The 21,950-nt window shown below is 33.4% G+C and overlaps 2 protein-coding genes across 8 annotated transcripts; one reads left to right on the forward strand and one right to left on the reverse strand.

The window, feature by feature from the left end:
* The first annotated feature begins 761 nt into the window (after positions 1–761).
* On the forward strand, positions 762–16,662 carry LOC101497214 (homeobox-DDT domain protein RLT2). 7 transcript variants are annotated; one of them, XM_012717219.3, is made up of 19 exons: positions 768–1,588; positions 1,695–2,156; positions 5,991–6,064; positions 6,353–6,548; positions 6,627–6,787; positions 6,861–6,950; positions 7,038–7,202; positions 7,279–7,501; positions 7,580–7,680; positions 8,223–8,309; positions 8,636–8,788; positions 8,872–9,021; positions 9,902–10,111; positions 10,195–10,872; positions 10,983–11,543; positions 12,509–13,132; positions 14,072–14,176; positions 14,938–15,201; positions 15,488–16,662. In XM_012717219.3, exons 1-19 carry the CDS (start codon positions 1,474–1,476, stop codon positions 16,289–16,291), a joined length of 5,223 nt encoding a protein of 1,740 aa, XP_012572673.1. In that variant the 5' UTR covers positions 768–1,473; the 3' UTR covers positions 16,292–16,662. The 7 variants fall into 7 exon arrangements, with proteins under 7 accessions (XP_073226379.1, XP_073226376.1, XP_073226377.1 ...); XM_012717220.3 differs by having other exon boundaries at positions 6,353–6,512; XM_073370275.1 differs by having other exon boundaries at positions 766–1,588; positions 6,353–6,787; positions 15,491–16,662.
* A 304-nt stretch (positions 16,663–16,966) lies between these two features.
* Positions 16,967–19,289, reverse strand: LOC101497975 (uncharacterized). The gene is made up of 3 exons (XM_004505483.4): positions 18,941–19,289; positions 18,257–18,684; positions 16,967–17,588 (listed from the first exon to the last, which is right to left on the reverse strand). The coding sequence occupies exons 1-3, from the start codon at positions 19,103–19,105 to the stop codon at positions 17,144–17,146; spliced, it is 1,038 nt and encodes a 345-aa protein (XP_004505540.1). The 5' UTR covers positions 19,106–19,289; the 3' UTR covers positions 16,967–17,143.
* Positions 19,290–21,950: the final 2,661 nt, after the last annotated feature.

The following is a 21,950-nucleotide window of genomic DNA, read 5'->3' on the forward strand; positions in this document are numbered from 1 at the left end:
TGTTATTTTATTTTTGAAGAAATTTTGTGTAGATCCATAACTTTTATTTAAAAGGGAGAATTAAGGTATTGAATGTGAAATTTCAAGAAAGATATTATAATTATCCTAAGGTACTCAACAATATGTAATATTGAATAACATTGTAAGAAAAGAAAAAGAAGCAAAACAACAAATGACTATCTATAAAAAAAAAGACAAACAATAGAAGAAAGATAATATGTTGACACCAGATGTCAAACTAAATATAGTTATATATCTCAAATAATTTTATATAAAATACATATCTTATAAATCGGACCGCTGAGCTGAATTATGTTATATTTTAAATACCATATTATGTACTAAAATAAGATGATCTAACAATGTATCAAATAAATTTAGAATATACGGAATTTATGTATATTTAATTTATTTAAGAAAAACTTTTTTATTTATAGATAAGATAATATGAACTGAAACATATTATTTATAGATAAGATAATATGAACTGAAACATAATATTGAAATTAACGATATCCACATTTACTAACTGCGAGGTCCCCGAAAAATTTACCGGCATACATAAGCCTAAAGTCCACGCGCGGGGTAAGGGCGGTGGGCATGGTACGAAAGACGAGTCCTGAAACGAGACTGTCAGTGGCCAACCATGAACGAACACGAACAATTGAAACGAAACGAACGGGTTATGATCAAAGTATCACGCTCAAAAGCCCAACAACAACCCACCCAAAAATACAATAAGAAAGCTAGAGATACACAATCAACCACAAAAACGTACACTAATTTGTGAATCAATCAAATACTATTCCTTACCTCATTTCATTTCAACAATTCAATTCAACTAATTCCAAACTGACATCATATCATTCACAACAATTTATTATTATATTCCTTTTTCTTCCTGAGCATTTATATATCGAACTAATATATTATTACGATAAACTCAAAATTCGAAAAAGTTGAAAAATACAATTCTGATGGCAGCGATTGGGGAATGCACCACTGTTGCTTCCTTTGTTCGTAGTTTCTCTTTCATTAATCATAGATCATACAATTACAAAAGCTTTTTTCTTTTATTATTATTATTATTATTATTATTATTCTTATTCTCATCGTTCATTTTGCATTCTCATTCTTCTTCATCTTTTTTTCCTCCATAATAATAATCTCCACCAACTATACTATTACTTAATTGTTTTTGCTATTCCCCAAAATCTAACCACACATCTCAATCACACATCCTTCTCACAAATTAAGACTTAAAATGTTCTTCATTTCCCGTTTAGAGAGAGAGAGTTTCTTGCTGAAATGTTAGAGAGAGAAACTCGAAATTCAAACTTTTAGTCACTCTAAAATCTCTTCTTCTTCGTTTGTTTTTGGTTTCTGTGTTGTTTCTGAGTGTGAATTTTTGGGAGCAAGTGTTATTGTTCCTTAGGGTTCAATTTGTTAGGGTTTTGAGCTTGATCTTCGGCTATGGAGAACTGTTCAGAAGTAGAGAAGAAGAAGAAGCCCCCGGAAGAGGAGAACAAGGTCAAGCGCAAAATGAAAACTGCTTCACAGTTGGAGATTCTGGAAAAAGCATATGCAGGTAAGTGAAAAAAGTTTCAGCTATTTTTAGAAACATTTCTGATTTGTGAATTTGAGCTGAAAATGTGAATTTTAGTTTTTCTGGGGTTTTGCTTTTTTTGCTTCAGCTGAGCCTTACCCTTCTGAGGAGTTCCGAGTTGAGCTATGTGTCAAGTTGGGTTTATCTGATCGTCAATTGCAGATGTGGTTCTGTCACCGCAGACTAAAGGATAGGAAGGCTGTTAAGACGGCTGCATCGATTTCGGCACCAACCGTGGAAGGTGTTGAGCAAATAGAAATTGCGGATGTTAGGCATGATCATGGTTTGGTTTCTGTTTTGAAGCTAATTGATCACGACGACTTGCGGCGAGTTGTGCCGCAGCATGGGATGATGGCATATCCTAGGATGGGAGCTGGATTGCATGCAATGGATAGCAGCAGCAGTTTCCATGAACCTCAACTGACCATACTGGAGCTGCGAGCTATTGCATTTGTGGAAAGACAGTTGGGGGAGGCATTAAGAGAGGATGGACCCATTCTTGGGATGGAGTTTGATTCCTTGCCGCCGGGTGCATTTGGCGCGCCATTAGGTAAACTTTGTTTTCTTTTCATTGCAGTTCACTTTCCTAAACTTTTTCATGCCTTATGCAAATGACTCATATAGCAAAATGGTGGGAAGGGAAAAATAAATAACATGGTAGACCCTGTGTGTACTTTGTTTTCTTTTCATTGCAGTTCACTTTCCTAAACTTTTTCATGCCTTATGCAAATGACTCATATAGCAAAATGGTGGGAAGGGAAAAATAAATAACATGGTAGACCCTGTGTGTACTTTGTTTTCTTTTCATTGCAGTTCACTTTCCTAAACTTTTTCATGCCTTATGCAAATGACTCATATAGCAAAATGGTGGGAAGGGAAAAATAAATAACATGGTAGACCCTGTGTGTGTGTGTGTATATATATAGGCTTATATAACGTTTTAGTCCTTATTAGTTATTATATATGTTGAAGTTGTGGGATTTTAGATAAAAGAAGGAGATAAAATAATAAAGGTTTGAATATTATTAATAATAGTTTTATGCTAACTTGATTACAAAAGACTCAATAGTAATATCTATTTATAGAGAAACATAGACTTAATCATAAAGTAAAAACAAATCATAATAATAATGAGTGATATTCTAAGATATAGCTTGTTACAAGAAAACAATATTTTGCTCAGCAAAATAATAAAAAGAATGGAAAGACAACTTAGGGATGCAAGTGAAGTCAGAGAGAATTGCTATAATTACAGCCTAGTTAGATAGCTGAAATGATCATCACTCTAAGAGAAATTCATGGCAAACAATTGAACAAAGCAAGGTCCATTCTTCTCAAAACTACATTTGAAAGCTTCAAACGAATAATATCAGAGACTTAATATTTAAACTTGGATCTGCTTCAAGAAGAGAGAGGCATGCTTCAGGGAGAGAAAGGCAAGGGTAGTTCATTTGCGACAAAGATGAGACCAGTGCATTTGGGACAAATTGCCAAACTAAAGTGTGAGTCATGAAAATAAAAGACACTGTCAGAATAACCATCGATGAAAAAAGAAGTTATCACTAATATGATTCATTTGTGGTAAAAGGGACACCACCAAAGTGATCGTTGGTGGGAATAGAAGCCACTTTTACAATCTAGTAAGAACTAAATTGCACGACAAACATCGAAGAAGAGATAGTGCGACTCTAACGAAACAAAACTATGATCGATCAACGGAGTGAGAAAATGTGTCCAAAATAGGAGATCTGAAACCGCGAGGACCGAAATAGACCGACCAAGCAGTAACCGGAGCAGCGTTGGGACACGCCGTCACGCGCTGTGAAGAGCGGCGATACGTGGCTCTGACGTGCGGTGGACGGTGAGACGCGGGCGATGGCTTTCGGCAATGCGCTTTGAGGTGTGGGCTGATCTGGAAGAGGTGAAGCTGATGGAGTGGTCTTTTGACGGAAACAATGACGATGGCAATAGCGAACTGAACAAAAAACAAGTGAAACCGGTGTCGGATTGTTCAAGGAGGATCGAAATAGGCTCTAGATACCATGTCGAAGTTATGGGATTTTAGATAGAAGGAGGAGAGAAAATAAATAGGGTTTGAATATTATTGATAATAGCTTTATGTTAACTTGATTACTAAATACTCAATACTAATCTCTATTTATAGAGAAACATAGATTCAATCATCAGGAACAAATCATAATAATGAGAGATATTATAAAATATTTCTATGATTATAAATTGATCATAGAAAATAATTCAAGATACTTTAATATAATATAATAGATATTATAAGATATTTTCTAATATTCTAACAATAAACATCTTTTCTGGTTTAGTACGTCAAAAAAATTCTTGTCGATTTGAATCCATACAACATAGGAAATTGGCTTTTGATCTTGTTTTGATTTTTAGTCCCTATAATACTTGTCTATGTTAATTTTAGTTCATATTCTAGCCTAGGGACTAAAATAATATTAATATAGTATGCACACCGCAGGGATTAATTTCAGAACAAATATTAAAGGGATTCTGGCCAAAACGACGAGGACCAAAAGGTAGTGTTTCCTATGTTTCATGAGTACAACATGGCAAGAGTTTTTAATAGGGACTAAAGCCAAAATTGTTGAATAAGGACTGTATCAGGCGAGAACTCTTGTTATTGTGAGAAATAAGAACTTTCAATAATAATCACAATTAAATTCACCGGTCCAGATTATTCCTTCAAAATCAAAATACACGGGACCCTTTTTTCCTCCTTTTCTTTTCTCCCAACCATTTGCCCCTGGTTTTTTCTCTTCAGTTTACTGCTTCTTGTTTGGTCTTTCAGTACTATTAAGACTTCCTCTCCCTTAGAAAGGATTTTTGGCAAAATTAGGCTTTGAGTAATCTCTCTTGTTATTTTGTTTTGTTTAATCAAAAGTGTTGTTTCTTACGAATCTCATTCTTGGATTCCTAACAAAGACCCTCTTCAAATTACAAGTAGTAGTAATTAGTTTTTCACAAAAATACCCCTAATTAAATGTAAAGAATGAAAAGACCAACTACTTCTCTCTCTTAATAATTGAAGGATAGTTTTGGAAAGAGAATGTAAATTATTGACAAATTTAATGTGAAAACTATTTTTCTTAATTCTTGTGCATTCTTTAAAAGGGTCTTGTATACAGGAATGGAGGTAGTAGTATTTTTTTCCGCAACATTGTGCGTCCAAGTTCAAACAAGATATTTGAAATGTCGGATTAGTATAGGGAGCTTGTTTGTATAACATTTTGAAACAGTGATTTAAAGATTCTATAAAAGAGTGACTTGTCTTCTAGAAGGCAGCTTGTTTTGTTAGTTATAAAAATCACTTTAATTATAGCTTTTATAGAAGTAGCTTCACAAAATAATTAGAAATTCGGTTTTTTTTCTTCAAAAGCTTAGACAGACAACGGATGGTGTATGTGATTCAGTGGATAAACCTATTCTTGCGGCCATTTAGTGTGTGCTTTCCATAAACACAACATTTATACAAATAGTTTTGGGCATTGGATGGATAATTTCTTGGTTTATTACACCAAACAAACCCACCAGCTCACACTTAAAACTTATGTAAATACAGTACAAACAACATGTAAAATAGACTTTTAAAATTGATTGTTCATATGGTTAAGAAATTTTAATTTGTATGAGGGCTTATTTTGAATGCACTTGTCATGTAAATAATTTATAGGAAGTCATTTAAACTTTTAAACGAGCCAGCCTTCACCACCTGGATTTGATTGGGTAATCTATTCTTATTTTGTCACATTTATTAACTAAATTGAAGAAAATGATATTTTATCTCTTTTCTTTCGAATTTTTATCTCCCTTTTAAAACTTATTAGCATATTTTTATGTGGTAATTATGTATAGTGTCATTTTGCTCTTTGGTATTGAAAATCTGATTTTTAAGGGTAATGATAACTTATGAGATCTTAAAAGTTTTGAAAGTGATTTTGGAAAGGAAGCGGGTGCTTAGTAAATATTTTTGTCAAATTGTGCATAAAAAAACTCTGCTCAATTAGTGTTTGTTTTGGATAAGTATGTTAAATTGAGCTCTTGAAAGATTTTAGGTGTGTTTGATAAACTTAAAAAAAGCGATTTTATCAAATAGCAGTATCTGTTTTAACAGCTTTTTCCTCAAAATATCATCTTACTATCATAAAAAATAAAGCAGATTTTTAGTTAAACAGTTTATCTATATAAAGCACTAGCAAATTGGCATTTAAAAGTGATTTTGTAAATAGTGCATAGAAGATGTTCTTGTCGATGTTATGCATGAGAGAAATTTGCTTAACTTGTTTTAGTTGACATGGTTTTAATAAATACTAATGCTATTAAACCCTTGGCAATTATATAATTCCAGGGGTAGTGTCAATAGGGCAACACAGGGAATCTGAACTGCCTGTTGAGGCAAAAGTTTATGAACATCTGAATAAGGTTAGATTTCTGTTTAGCCTTCTTTTCTTTTTCTACCATTGCATAGTTTTAAAGAAATCTGTTGAATAATGTAATACTACTACTTTAAAGAAGTTCGTTGAGTAATTAGCACTACTTGGAAAGTTATTCATTTCAACTATATCAATTATTTAAATATTTAAACACTGTATTTTATCTGTATCTTTGTCATCATTCCCTTCATTGTTTGTAATTATATAGTTCATCGTGGATGAACAAATAGTTTTTATATGCATCTTTATCTCTTGGCTAAAGAAGATCAATTTCTAGGGCGTTTCAAGGACTCTCCATGAATATCAATTTATTCCAGAGCAGCCTACTGTTAGAAACGAGATGTATGCGAGAGTTACCACATCTATCCACTTTAGTTCTCTTGATGGTGTTCCACATTCTGGGACTACACTATCTAGTGGGCAATCTTTCCTTAATGGTAATGAATTTGCACCTAATGTGTATGGAGTCCAAGGTCAGAAGATACCTAGTCTAAATCTTTTGTCTCAGTCTCAGCAAGGTAGGCCGAACAATCTTATGTTTTCTGCTTCAGGAGGGAATGATGATGTTCCACGAAAGAACCCATTTGTCGATGTAACTCTTGACACTCATAGGGTGGCTGACCAAGTAACTCCAATTGACAGCCCTCTAGTGCCATCAGATAGGAGGGTTATCCACGAGGAGGAACTTTCAAGATTTCAAAGGAAGCGAAAGGTATCTGTTTCACCTAAACCCAACATGTTTTATCACTATTAGAGTGATTGTTCATGACTTGCCTTATTTTCAGAATGAAGAGGCTCGAATGCAACGGGAATTTGAAGCGCAAGAGAAAAGAATTAGGAAAGAGCTTGTAAAACAGGATATCCTAAGGCAAAAGGTATTGGTCAGAGTTGGACTCCATTTGTTTTTTCCTCCTTGATGGTTATATTTCTTCTGTTGCTAATACTATTTTTCATTCATAAAGAGAGAGGAACAAATAAAGAAAGAGATGGAGAGGCAAGAACGTGAAAGGAAGAAGGAAGAGGAACGGTTATTGCGTGAAAGACAGCGAGAGGAGGAGAGATTCCTAAGAGAGCAGAGGCGTGAACAGGAGCAGCGGGAGAAGTTTTTGCAGAAGGAATCAATCAGAGTATGTAAGATTGTTCTGCCTATCACTGTGATCTGTCGTGTGAAAATAAGGATGCTTATGTTATTTGTTCTTGTAGGTTGAGAGACTGAGACAAAAGGAAGAACTACGGAGGGAGAAAGAGGCAGCAAGGATTAAAGCTTCCAGTGAGAGAGCTATTGCCCGCAGAATGGCTAAAGAATCAATAGACCTTATTGAAGATGAACATCTGGAACTCATGGAGTTAGCTGCATCAAAGAAGGGGCTATCTTCAATATTGGCTCTCGACTACGAAACTATGCAAAATCTTGAATCATACGGAGGTGAATAATTTTAGTGTTTGACTCTACTTATATTTTCCGTAAATATTAATCAAAACCAAACATGCACTGGTTTTTCAGACGGGCGGACTTCCTTCCCACCCAAGTCTGTACGGTTGAAAAAAGCTTTTTCTATTCAACCTTGGTCAGATTCTGACGAGAACGTAGGAAATCTTCTGATGGTAAGATGTTTTTACACATCTGTGTTTTTTGGAAGACTTTATTGACTGGTCGGTGGGATTGGCTCGGATATTAATTTTATTCTGCCTGAAAGGCCACAAGGTTATATAATATTGTGAAAAGCTATCTTCCTTTACTCATGTAAAAGCTGTAACTCAGTTATGGTTTATGGTTCAAATATGTTGCTGATTGTGCATTATCTTGCACCAAATGGCTGACTTTATTTTCTGCTTGGTCTTGACTTTTAGTGAAATGTTTTGTTATTGAACCATGTGATCTGCTTCGCCACTTTGGAAATTACGATCTTTGTTATTTTGTGCTCTCTAACCCCCACTGGGCCATCAAATAAATACCTTTTAGCCTGTATTCATGCCCAGTTTTTCCTATGGAGAAATTAATTATCATTGTAGCTGCAAACAATTAAGCTGTACCAAATTGTTTGAAGTATAAACTTGTTTCTTTTATTGCATTTGGTAAATTGGTACCATCTATGGCTTACAAAATTTTCTCTCAGCAATGATGAACAGAAATGCTTTATATGTAGGTTTGGAGGTTCTTGATTACCTTTGCTGATGTTCTTGGAATATGGCCATTTACCTTGGATGAGCTTTTACAAGCTTTTCATGACTATGTAAGTATTATTTTCTAGACCTTTGGTTATGTGCTCTCTTTAAGGTCCCTTCCAAGGTATTGTTTGTCCTAAAATTATTCGTTGGCTTGTGCTTGTTCAGAGAGAGGCATATGTTGAAAGTCGTGAGCTTCAACTACACCAAATCAAGGGCTCAATGTTTATCTAATGAATACCAGCAGACAATTTTTGTAATTAATAATATTTGCACGATGCCCTGCTCCCTCCTTGAACATAGATACTTGCAATGAACCTAGACAAACACTACATGTTGCTAACAATGTTTGTTTTCTGACAATGGATCAATATTTTCTCTCTTAATATGGCAGGACCCTAGGATATTAGGTGAGATCCATATTGCTCTTCTGAGATCCATTTTAAAAGATATTGAGGATGTTGCAAGAACACCCACTACTGGATTAGGGGCTAACCAAAACAACATTACGAACTCTGGTGGAGGGCATCCACAGGTAGTTGAAGGGGTAAGTTTTCATTTTTCAGCTTTAGATATACTTTTTCTGTTCTTTCCTTAATCTGAAAAGATGTATTTGGTATATACTGTCAGGCATATGTATGGGGTTTTGATATAAGAAATTGGCAGTGGCATTTAAATCCATTAACATGGCCAGAGATTTTGCGACAATTCGCATTGTCAGCTGGATTTGGGCCTCTGATGAAGAAACAGAATATTGAGCAGGTGCATCCATGCAATGAGGTAATTTCCATGTACTCCATTCACCGCTTATTGTTTCAATTGAAAATCAGTTGTCATTGATTGTAGTTACCAGCTGCAATAATTAACTTGTTTTACTTCAGAGTTTGCATTTTGTGAATATCATAATGAAAAAGTATCCTTTACAACTGGTATGATGTTTTCATCAACCAATGCCTTGTCTAAAATATTAAAGATGTTAAACTTGCATTAAAAGGTGCAGCAGATTTTGTGAATTAAATTTTAGGACATAATCTTTAGGTCCATAACATACTATTTTATTATGCATTTATTAAGTATAATGTGCTAAATTTTTGGAAATCATTTGTGGTCCCTAACCTTATACTTATTGTTTGCATAAATTAGATTTAAAATTGTAGTTTTTTTTCAAGTATAGAAAGGATGTCGGAGTTGAGCAACCCAAATATCGCTTTTTTAATTAATAAATGCATTTTCAAACAATTTCTCCTTTTAGTCGATGTAGATGTGCCATGTGTACTGTTGCATCCTACTTGGGTTGGCCGGGTTGCACCATCATGTTATTAAAACCTTGTATTGCAAAAAAGTCAAGTACAACGTAAAACAACATAAAAGCCTATGGTTTTTAACGTTTTATTGTTTGAATAGGGAGGTTAGAGGAAATGAGGTCCATATCACACTCTCTCCTCCCTATCACCAAAGCTTGGAAATCCTGATAATATTACTTTATAACTTTCAGATGAATGATAAATGAAATTATGCACGCACATGTTTGTTTGAATACGTGATTGTTTTTATAATTATGTGTTGCATTGAAAACATTTTTTTAAGGCATTCAATAACAAATTTAATTTTTTGTTTGGTTGCGGTCTTTTTTTCTATCCCCTTTGGGTTCTAAGTGCAGGGTAATGATGGTAAAGATATAATTTCGAATCTACGCAGTGGAGCTGCTGTTGAAAATGCTGTTGCTATTATGCAAGAGAAGGGATTACCTAATCGAAGAACATATAGGCCTCGTTTGACGCCTGGAACTGTCAAATATGCTGCATTTCATGTCCTTTCTCTGGAAGGTAGCAGAGGCCTCAATATATTAGAACTTGCAGACAAGATTCAGGTTTAAATATTCTTATGGTGTCTTATTCATTGTCTGATGATAACTATTCAATTTTCTTATTCGTTTTTTTTTTGTTTATCTAGAAATCTGGCCTTCGTGATCTTACAACAAGCAAAGCACCAGAGGCTTCTATAGCTTCTGCTTTGTCTAGGGATACAAAACTATTTGAAAGGACAGCTCCTTCAACATATTGTGTACGTCCTGCATATAGAAAGGACCCAGCTGATTCTGAAGCAATTTATTCAGCTGCGAGGGAAAAAATCAGGGTTTTCAAAAGTGGATTTGTGGGTGCAGAAGAAGCTGATGATGGTGAAAGGGATGAAAATTCTGAAAGTGATATGGCAGAAAATCATGAGATTGATGATTTGGGAGCTGAAACAAATACGAAAAAAGAGGTCTCAAATTCTGAGAAATTTAATGCAAACACTGTAATGAGAAATGGGAAGGATAATGGCGAGGGTTTTCAAACTCCTGATAGTTGCCATGAGAAAGTGGATGAGGGTTTAGCGTCAACTGTTGATGAAGGCTTCAACAAGCATAAAGATGTCCATACATCTAGTGAAATTGCTGTTTGCAGCCATGATGTTACTAATCCTATTCTAGAAGGTATGGATGTTGATGAAAACACTCTAGGTGAACCATGGGCACAAGGACTTATGGAGGGAGAGTACTCGGATCTTAGTGTAGAGGAGCGTCTTCACGCTCTTGTTGCTTTGATTAATGTGGCAATTGAAGGGAATTCTATTCGTCTTATACTTGAGGTATATTCTTTCAGTTTCACACCTAAATTTCTCATTATGGACTTTGTGTGGCCTTAGAAATTGATTTGTGTGTGTCTGGGTGTGTGGTTTGTTTATGGGCAATGATGCAGGAACGTCTAGAAGCCGCAAATACTTTAAAGAAGCAGATATGGGCTGAGGCACAGCTTGATAAACGCCGTATCAAAGACGATTGTTTTGTTAAATTGCAGTCGTTCTCATATTTGGGCAACAAAAATGAACCAGCTGTTACATTTCCATCAGTAGAGGGTAAACAGTGCCCATTGCACACTGTTCATGTCAAAATTGATAAGGCTTCAGTCACTCCCTATGACCAGCATGAACAGATAAATGCACTACAGGGAAATCAAAATCATCTGCAGAGTTCCCTATTAGATGTGAACATACAGAGGCAAGATTGTCCTACTGGCCCAGATAATTGTTCTCTCCAACAATCTGGATATGTTGCTGAAAAATCAAGATCAAATTTCAAATCATATATTGGCCACTTGGCGGAACAAACTTACATGTATAGATCATTGCCTCTTGGTTTGGATAGAAGACGAAACCGATACTGGCAATTCATTACATCTGCCTCTCAAAACGATCCAGGTTGTGGCAGGATATTTGTGGAATTGCATGATGGCTGTTGGAAGCTGATTGATTCTGAAGAGGTATTGCTTCTATGAGGCTGAGCTGATCTTTAACGATCATTAATTCATTAACATGATTTGCAAGTGTAATTTTTGTGCATTTTCTTATTAGCAAATTGTGCATTTTCTTTACTTTGCCAAACATCATATATATAGAAGATTATTAGTAAAGTTTTGCAATACTCCTTGCATCTCTAATTATAAGCACTCTTTGAAAAATTTATTTGTCTCTAACTATAAGCTCTCTTATGTAAATTACTAGATGTATTCATTATTCTTTTTCCAAATCTACCCCTATCAATAAAACTAATTTATCTTAAAATGTGAAAAGTTAACATCTATACACAATGGACAATTTAGTAATAGTTACACAAAATATACACATTAATTACACCAACCATTTTTCTCAATATATGTGAAACACTCAATGGGTGCTTATAAAATGGGACGAAGGGAGTATCATTATTTTGTGTGCATTTAGATATGGAGTACTCCATCCATTCTATAATAATTGAGTCATTTGATCATTTCACACATATTAAGAAAAATGTAAAAATGAAAGAGAAAATATTACTTTTACCAAATTATCGTTGTTAGATATTGGTGCATTATCAATGTCATAAATGCATAGTGGAAGATATTGCATTGAAAGTGATGCAAGTAGTATTAAAGGGTACATTAAGTCTCATATTAATTGTTGGTATTAGCTTTATTGACTAAAATACCTTTATTAATGAAGCAGTTAGTGGCGTAGTCGCATGTGGGTTGAAATACAATAAAGAAGGGTATTGGTGGAAAAATGTATTTAATGCTTCATTGGTATTTTGAAATGACAAATATTGAGACAAGCAAATGTTCAAAACATGACACTTGTATAAAATGGAGGAAGTGGTTTTCTTTTTTTGTTGTAATTGCACATTCTGGTTTATCCTAGATATTATTCTGTTTTGTGTTGGTTTTCTTTATTGCATTTGTTTTACATGCAGGGTTTTGATGCCCTATTAGCATCATTGGACTTACGTGGGATCAGGGAGTCCCACTTGCATATGATGCTGCAAAGAATTGAGATGTCATACAAGAACTCTGTTAGAAGAAATGTCCAAAATGGTGATATGGGAATTCAAAATGGAGACACCATGAAGAAACTCAAGACAGAAACAGTTAAAATGGGTACAGACCAAGATTGCAGTGCCACTTCTGTCTATGTGGATGATTTGGATACATCAGTGACCTCAACATCTTTTATGGTTCAGCTCGGAAGAAATGAAGTTGAGAACAAAGATGCTTATATGAGATACTGGGACTTTGAGAAATGGATGCAAAAGCAATGTCTAAATTGCTCAGTATCATTTGCAATGAAGTTTGGGAAGAAGAGGTGCAACCAACTGCTGCTAATGTGTGATTTATGCCATCGTGTCTATTTCTCTAGAGGAACGCCGTCGCCATGTCCTTCATGCCACAGAACTTCCACTAGTCAGGACAACTCCAGTTCTTATGAATGTATTGCACGTTCTGAAGGCAAAAGGAAGATTGGCACTCACCTTTTTAATCATCCATCCTCTTCTCCATTCAGAATGAGATTGCTCAAAATCCTCCTGTCGGTTGTTGAGGTGACAATCTATGTATTTCTTTTTACTATGATTTATGGAGTAGTTAGATATAACTAATTTCTGAGTAGTTGTTTAGAGGGTTGGAATCCTCTCATGTGGCAATTTAACATAACTGTATCATCTTCATATATCTTAGCCAATTTTTATTTCAACATAATCAACGGTGTTAATTACATGTTTCAAAAAAATGTAATTACAGATTAGTTGTCGACTTGTAGTTTTATGGTTCCATCTACAGATCCTGTCTCCCATTTCTTCTGCATACCTGGTTTCCCTCTCCTTCCCATGTCTTTGTTTGAACTCTCGTTGTCAAAGTAAACAAAATATTTCTGTTGGAGGTAATAAAACAATACTTGCAATTGTGGTGGCATTTGCAAGTAACAGAAAACATAGAATCATCATGGACGTCATAGCTGAAAACACAGAAATCATTACGATTGTTGCAACATCGTCATAAAATTATAGCAGAAAAGACAGGAGCACAAGCCCTGAACGTTGGAGACGGAGAAGTTGTAGTTGACCCATAGGAAGGAAGAATCCAGTCCAAGAAAGAGCAAGGAGAGAGGAAACAAAAGTGAAAACTACCTGCTGAATTTCCATTTTAATTGTAAACTGATTATTTATTATTGAAAATAATACATGGTTGAGTGTTGAGATGTGTTGGTATGGCACGGTCTTGTTAAATTGCACACGATAGGATCCTAATACACTGTTTAGATAAAGTCAATGTTTAATATTTGTTCCTTGTGAATTTCCATTTTAATTGTAAACTGATTATTTATTATTGAAAATAATACATGGTTGAGTGTTGAGATGTGTTGGTATGGCACGGTCTTGTTAAATTGCACAAGATAGGATCCTAATACACTGTTTAGATAAAGTCAATGTTTAATATTTGTTCCTTGTTCACTGATAGTGTTTGGCTCTGGATGATGGTAGGTAACCCTTCCTCAAGAAGCTCTTCAGCCTTTTTGGACAGAGAGGTACAGGAAGTCTTGGAGTTCAAAGCTGGAAGCTTCATCATCACCTGAAGACATTCTGCAGGTTATAATCTGGAACATCTTGATAAAGCATGCTCATGCTTTGGAGTTTTTAGCTTGCTAAATACTCTTCTTTTGGCTTGTGTTAGAGCTGTTACAATACTACTAAAGTTCAAATTTGATCATAACTGTAGATGAAGAGAAATCTGGGGTCATTATTATGGTTGAAAAAAATTATAATTGATTAATTTTAATCTCTTATAAATTGATCGATGTTACTCTCAAACACATACAAACTGTGCATCAAAGGAATCCCCAAAACTTAGAGACTTAGAAAAAATCAGAGCTATGAATCTAGTCTATCTAATCCATATTAAGAAAATAAAGAATGAATATAGAACAATCAGCACACCTCATTCTGGAGCATATATATGTCATGCATTCAGTTTGTTGTATATGTATCCTATTCTAGGACCCTACTAGAATTTGGTGAAGATGTCTACTAGTTGATGAACGTGTTGAAAAGTCTTGATAATGCATGAAAGAATATTTCCAAAATAAGTGACAATCGACCTCTATATAGTTAGTCCTCTCGTGGAAAAGCATTTTCTCCACCCCTCTAGTTGGGGATATGCCCAGTTAGCAGTTATTGTATTAGTCTGGAGTCTGGACATTTTAGAATATAAGTGTAGGCTTTGTTCACTGTAATGTGCTTTCTTATTTGCTCTCCTCTATTTCTTCCTCGACGTTAGTGGAATATGTATAGCTTATTTATTTGTTCACCCTGTTACTAATATATCTAAGACATCATCACATCTTTCTTAGACATTGACTGCATTGGAAGGTGCTATAAAAAGGGAGTATTTGGCTCCAGACTATGAAACTACCAGTGAGCTGTTAGGTACCGTTTGCTCTTCTGGATGTCTCCCTAATGATACCATTGGCGGTGGACAGATACCTGTACTTCCATGGGTGCCATATACAACTGCTGCTGTGGCTCTAAGGCTCATGGAACTAGATGCATGCATCTTTTACACCTCACAGCAGAAGCTGGAGTCCGAGAAGGATAAAAAAAACGGAGTTGTTATAGTAAGTTTCCTCTGTTCTTCTATCTTATAATGAATTATGGTGAAAAAAGGGAAACTTTGTAATGTAAAGCTCTCACTACGGCAGGGTCCAGGGAAAGGCTGCTTTTACTTCTAATACCACAAGCTATTTTTTTAAAACTTATTTAAGGTTCTAGGCTTAGAATTGGTTGCCATATCTTAAGAAAAGACAGTAGTGTGGATGCAGTCATTGTTTTGGGGTATTAGGCCTTACATTACTGGCACGTGTATGTTTTTGTTTGAATTAACTTCTTATATCTACCTTTCAGAAGCTTCCATCAAAATATGCTGCTGCCAAAAATTCGTACAATGCCAGTGTGATCGAAACTTCATTTCAGGCTAAGCACGCTGTAGAGAACTTGGGTGCTCTTGGTGCTGGACTTGAGAGCTACAGCAGAGGACAAAGGACTCGACTAGGCCGTGGTCATTCTCATGGTCAAAGATCACAAGGAAGAGTTTCTAGTTCGAGACCCACTTCCAGAAAGAGAAGCACTACCTCTAACAACAGGAAAATAGGAAAATTACTTGGATGGAAAGGGAGGCCGAACGGACAAGGACAATTTTGTGGTCGGAGGAGCATTAGAAGCTGGCAAAAACCAGCAGCCAAGACGGATGTGCTCAATAGTAAGAGGGATACCCGAAATGTTATCAAGGAGAAAACACCAATCTTTGTCAGAGAAGAGATTAATGAAAGTAAAACAGAAGCCAGTGCTCTAAATGCTAGGAATTCAGAGACATCAGACAATGAAGAAGATCTTTATCAAGCAACAGGAGATGAGTATGATTATCTGGTCGGTAATAATAATAATGGTGGATATCAGGGTGGATTTTGTGGAAAATCTGATAACTTAATAGAACAGAGCCACTATATTTTGGATGATGAGGAAGATGGGGATATGGATAACGATGACAATGTCAATGATGACAAAGAAGATGGGCAAGTCGATCTTAATGTTGAAGATTATATAATTGGAGAGGACTCAAAAGATGCAGGGTATAACAGAGAAATAATTGCAGAACAAAATGAGGAACCGGATGGAGTCTTTTCTACATCATCAGATTACATTGATTAAATGTAGCTCAGAGAATATATGTAGCGTGTAGTAAAAACAGGCCATAAGTTAAATTTTGGCATTTTTTGTGTAGTAATGCAGGAATAGGCCAATATCAGGTCCTTGGGATAGAATTTGTATGCTGCAAAATCATGAAAGGAAATTTGCTTCTGCCGTCCTCAAATATAGCAACAGTGGGAGAAAAATTATCCGTGTCAATATTATTTGGACATCCTTATTTCTATGCCCCTTACTTCTGAATATCTAAACAGAAATTTTGTACAAAATGGTCCAATTTTTTTTGAAAATGGGCATATATATCATCTGCGAACGATATGTATTCCTTATGTTTATAATTGTGAGGATTAAGTGTATGATGGGTTATTTTAGTATATCTATCGTGATACCAAAATATACGTTAGTTAGCTTTATTTTGTTATTATTAGCTATGGATGTATTATGCCAAGGTTTTTGGTTAAAATTAATCTCTGAATTTCGTAAGATTTCATGTGTAGTTTAAAGTACTAAGAATGATGCTTTTGAAATCATATTTAATGGTTTTGCAGATGTTATTATGACTTGTATATGGATCATGGATGTAACTTAACCGTTATCTTAACTGTTTTAAATGTTATCTTCGAACCAAAAAAGCTACAAAATTTTATTTATTTTAAATGGTATATGCTCTTCTCTATCTTGAAGGAGAACCGATCAATTTATTTTATCCAACTTAAATTTTTTTATACTTGTTCGATATCAAAAAAACAAAAGAAACATCCAACGTTATTGGTAAATCTAATATTTTCAGCTAAGTAACTCCCTGACATACTTGCATGCACTATATACTATTTATAAATCCATATATGTTCAATCTCAAGCTGAGGCAGTCAAGAGTTTCCTAATTCCTATTTTTTGTTCATCAGTGAGCCGAGTTGGGAACTTAATGTTGAATTTTATCCTCAAGTTACCCTTCTTTGATGGATCCTTGGGGAGAGGCATTCCTTCTTTTGGAACAACCTCCTCATAGTTAGGATGGATAACATTGTTGATTGGTATGCTTAAGTTTCTACCATCTAGGGTAGTGAGGTGTACTGTATAACCAGTTAAGGCCTCCACAAGAGATATCTTTTGAGTCACAATCAAATCATTCCCTTCACGACTGAAGACACTGTGTGGCCTTTCATCGATCACAAAAACAAGATCTGCGGCAGTTACATTCAGCTGTTCGTTACCTTTCTCTGGGAAGGTGATCTTTGTTCCCTTTTTCCAACCAGGCTTCACATTTATGGTCAATATCTCTTCCACTGGCATTGTTTGGCTACACCAACAAGCAAAGATAATATATTGTTAAAATTGAACTTGAAAGATTTCTATGAAGTTTCTTCCATTCCAGTATTTGGAAAATGACACAAGAGAACACAAAGACATCATGCATTTGCCATTGCATAAACAAAAACACTTTATCAATAAAGGGACAATCATGGCACACACTTAGATGATGAAACTGATGTACAGATAAAAGGAAACCACTCATCAGTCAAAATGGACCAGATTCCCTGTAATTGGAGATTCTTCGCATTCATGCAGTCGATGAATCAGTGGCCTTTCAATCGAGATCAGACGGTCTAGATTCAAGTTTACCTACATTTTTAGACCATCTGATCTCAATTAGATGGTCATTGATGATCCAACTGCATGAATGCGAGATCTCCTGGCTGGAGGGAATCTGAGATCCATCTAAAATAGATGTTTGTTATGCCAAACACTCAACATAAAACCAAATGAAAATAGCAGACATTGAGTAGTGAAATATATTATAATTGGGAGAATGTGATTTTTAGGTTCAAATGGTTTCCCCTTCACATGCATCCATAGAACTACCAAATTAAACTTCAACCATTTCATCACGCACAAAACCAATCATATCAGAGAACAAAAAAAAAAAAAAGCAGAAATAGCACAGTAAAAGAAACCACTAACACTCACCCACTGGCATCTGCTATTTCTCTAGAGATCTTCATCTTCTTTGTAGTTCCTCTATATATCTCCTCCAGAGTACAAGCCAACTTTTTCTCAATAGGAGGTGTTTTACGAGGTGCAGCTTGATTCATATGTATTCCTCCACCTTCACCAAAAGATCTAAACATATCATCACCAAACATTCCTCCAGAGAACCTAGATCTCATGCCACCACCACCACCACCTCTTCCACCAAATGGGCTTGAGAACCCAAAAAACTCTGCAAAAATCTCATCTGCATTCCTCGGATTAAACCGAAACGATCCAGGTATATCTCCTGTGGAATAGAAACTAGTTCCACCACCAGCACCAGCTTCAGGAGGAGGAACTTGCCCCTTTAAACCCTCTTCCCCATATTGATCATAGATAGCTCTCTTTTCAGGATCACTTAACACCTTCAATAATAATCATCATAAATCACAACATAAACAAAGTAAGCATCTCCAAAATAAAAAATTTATTGGATTTTCATTGTTTAGCTCTGATTTTTGATAAGATTAAAAATTTTGCATTACCCCTATAAAAATAAATAGCAAAAAATCATAAATAAGCATGACCCAGATAAAAATGTTTATTGAGTTTCACTGTTTCAGTCCTAATTTGAGTAAAAGCTGAAAATTTGACACTACCCATTACAAAAGAAAAAAATACCTCATAAGCTTCAGAAATTTGCTTGAACTTAGTTTCTGCATCTTTTTTGTTGGTTGGGTTTTTATCAGGGTGCCATTTCATAGCAAGTTTTCTATAAGCCTTCTTCAAGTCTTCGTCTTTGACATTCTTATCAACCTGCAAGATTTTGTAGTAATCAACACCCATCTTTAGTTCTTCTTCTCTCTTTCTCTTCTTCAGTTTTGCGGTTCAAGTTTTCGTTTTTGAGATATGTTAGGCGGTTTGGGAGGTGAAGTTGATGATTTAATGTGCTAAATATGTTTAAATGTTTCTGGTTTTGGAAATTGATCATGTTATATGGCGTCTTATCTCGATCTTTGTGGAAAGTTCCAGAGTTAGTTTCATAAATTGTTCTTTGCATGGACTCTTTCGTAAATACGACATTGATATTAAACTATTTATTTTACCATATAGTAATAATAAAGGGAATCTAGATTCGTTTTGACAGTTTTTTTTTAAAAAAAAAGATTATGTCTATTTGTTATAATTTTTAAAAATATATAAATTTAAAAATTGATTAAAATAGGATATTATTTTAATAGTTTATCAGATATATTGTTTATCATAATTTTAAATAAGAAAATACTACAATAAACCAAAATAAAATAGATTTTTTATTTTATTAAGGTATGAAATATTCGAAATTATTCTTTTTAAAATATATAACAAATTTTCATAATTTGATTGGATTTATATATGAACTAGCCAGACCCAAACTGTTTATGCAATTTGAGAAATGTACCATGCACCCCCATTTTAACTTCCCACCTCTTCATTCCAAATGAAAATACCATTTTGTTCTTTAAAAAAATTAACCACTTCATTATTCATCCCATTTTTCGAAACTTCCCAAATTTACATTATCATTCCAAAATTTTCAAACTTTCGAAATATAAAAAAGTGAATTGTTTTGACATTTTTGAAACTTTTGATAAACACGAACGTAATTTTCTAGAATATTTTGATATTTTCGAATCTTTTGATAAATCTAAAACTTTCGAAATGTATTTTTCCATCGTTGATCAAAAATTTTGAAACTTTTGATCAATTTGAAAGTTTCGAAACTTCCAAAATATTAAATTTTAGAATTTTCAAAACTTCTGAAATAGAAAATTTCAGAATTTTCGAAACTTTCGAACAATTCGAAACTTTCGTATTCATGGAAAGTTCCGAAATGAATTTTTATTAGTAATAAATAATAATAAATTTATAGTAATAAATTAATAGTAATACATTTATAGTAATAAATTTGATATCTAATTTCGGAAGTTTCAGTAATTTTTTAAAAAAAATTAAAAGTTTCAAAACTTCTAAAACTTTCGAAATGGAACTAATTCGAAGGTTTGAAATTTTCGAAATATATGTGCTTCTAAAGTTTCAAATTCATCCAAACTTTTGAAGCTTTTTGGAAAAATACACTTCGAAAATTTCATATTCATCCAAAGTTTCGAAAATTTCTGAAATATTTCATTTCGAAAGTTTGGTATTTTTCCAAAGTTTCGAAATTAGTAATTTTGTCTGCATAATTACATTTCAAAAGTTAAAGTTTTTTTTATAAATTTTCAAAAGTCGGGGGTGGAAAACTTAAATGGTAAATTTTTTCATTATTTTATACAAATTAAACAAGGACAAAGTAGTTTTTAAATATATTTGAGAGTGGAAGGTAAAATAGAAGGAGTGCACATTACAAAACCCATACAATTTTGGTTAGACTGGACGTCCACTGATGATGAGGAACGTATAAGATGTTATAATACATTTATATTGTATTTATTTTTTTCATTTAAATCTCTTATGTTTCTTTACCTGAAAATATTTTTATTTTTCGTTATTTTATTTAGGTCAATTTTTTTAAATAAATACTGATATGATATGACACATTATTAACAATTTTATTTTTTATTAAATATTGAAAAAAAAGTTCTAGAATTCTTCAAATCTTTATTATCTTAAAATCATAAAATATCAACTTATATGTCATTGCCACATCTAGTCACAAAAATATTAGTTCATTTAAATTTTAGAAAATACTAATTACAAATAATTTAAAAATTATATTCTATCGTTCTACAATGAATGATATATTTGATTATTTTATATATATTAAAAAATATATTAATAAAAATATTATTTTAATTAAATTATATTAATTAAGTATTGATATATTCATTATTACCATAAATATAGATTGAAAGATATTGAATTAAAAGTAATATAATTAATATTAATTATATAATATAATTAAAATATAATATTCTATTAAAAATTAAAAGTATCATTTATTTTGAAACATTTTATTTTATAAATGAATCACTCTTTATATTAAGACGGAGATGAAGTAGGATATTTATTCTATTAATTCATGAGCACTAATAATACATTATAAAGAAAATTATACCATATATCTCTCCCACATTTATACTCGTATTCTATACTTTATGTAAATTATCTATTTTATTTTTATAAATTATATACTATTAATTCAGTTTAAATTCCAAAAAAAGTTAAATAAATAAAAAAAGTTTTTCAGAGTATAAATGTATTTTAAAAAATTTAATCTTAAGAACGTATTGTTTCGGTTTCATAAAACTTTAAAAAAAGTTTTTGAGATCACAAATGTATTTTTTAAATTTGAAATTTGTGTCCTTGAAATTTTTTTAAAAAAATAGTTTTTTTTAATAAATTTTTGTATAAAATTTAAATCTTATATTTTAAAAAACTTTTTTTAAGTTTCACAAACATATACCACAAAACAAATTTAAATTGTTCTTTTAAAAAAGGTAAAATTATATTTATTTTTTTATTTATTACTAAAATATGGGGTATGAATATAAATTCGAGTATAGAGTATAATTTTCTATTATCAACTCTCAAGGTGTTTTTGTGGCATTATATATTATATATTGAGAAATTTATTTTTCGCTAACTCCAATAATTTGTTGTTTCATTCTAAGATGAGTTGGTTGAGTGTATTCTAAGTTCAATTTATTGA

Source organism: Cicer arietinum, chromosome 6, assembly GCF_000331145.2.
Source record: "Cicer arietinum cultivar CDC Frontier isolate Library 1 chromosome 6, Cicar.CDCFrontier_v2.0, whole genome shotgun sequence".
Taxonomy (NCBI): domain Eukaryota; kingdom Viridiplantae; phylum Streptophyta; class Magnoliopsida; order Fabales; family Fabaceae; genus Cicer; species Cicer arietinum.

Excerpts from the sequence above, each read along its gene's own strand:
- LOC101497214 (XM_012717218.3), top strand. The coding sequence starts at position 1,474 with ATGGAGAACTGTTCAGAAGTAGAGAAGAAGAAGAAGCCCCCGGAAGAG. Across the intron at positions 7,681-8,222 it reads ACGTAGGAAATCTTCTGATG|GTTTGGAGGTTCTTGATTAC; the intron begins GTAAGATGTTTT and ends CTTTATATGTAG. Across the intron at positions 10,112-10,194 it reads AACTTGCAGACAAGATTCAG|AAATCTGGCCTTCGTGATCT; the intron begins GTTTAAATATTC and ends TTGTTTATCTAG.
- LOC101497975 (XM_004505483.4), bottom strand. The coding sequence starts at position 19,105 with ATGGGTGTTGATTACTACAAAATCTTGCAGGTTGATAAGAATGTCAAA. Across the intron at positions 18,685-18,940 it reads AAATTTCTGAAGCTTATGAG|GTGTTAAGTGATCCTGAAAA; the intron begins GTATTTTTTTCT and ends TTATTATTGAAG. Across the intron at positions 17,589-18,256 it reads GAAATAGCAGATGCCAGTGG|CCAAACAATGCCAGTGGAAG; the intron begins GTGAGTGTTAGT and ends TTGTTGGTGTAG.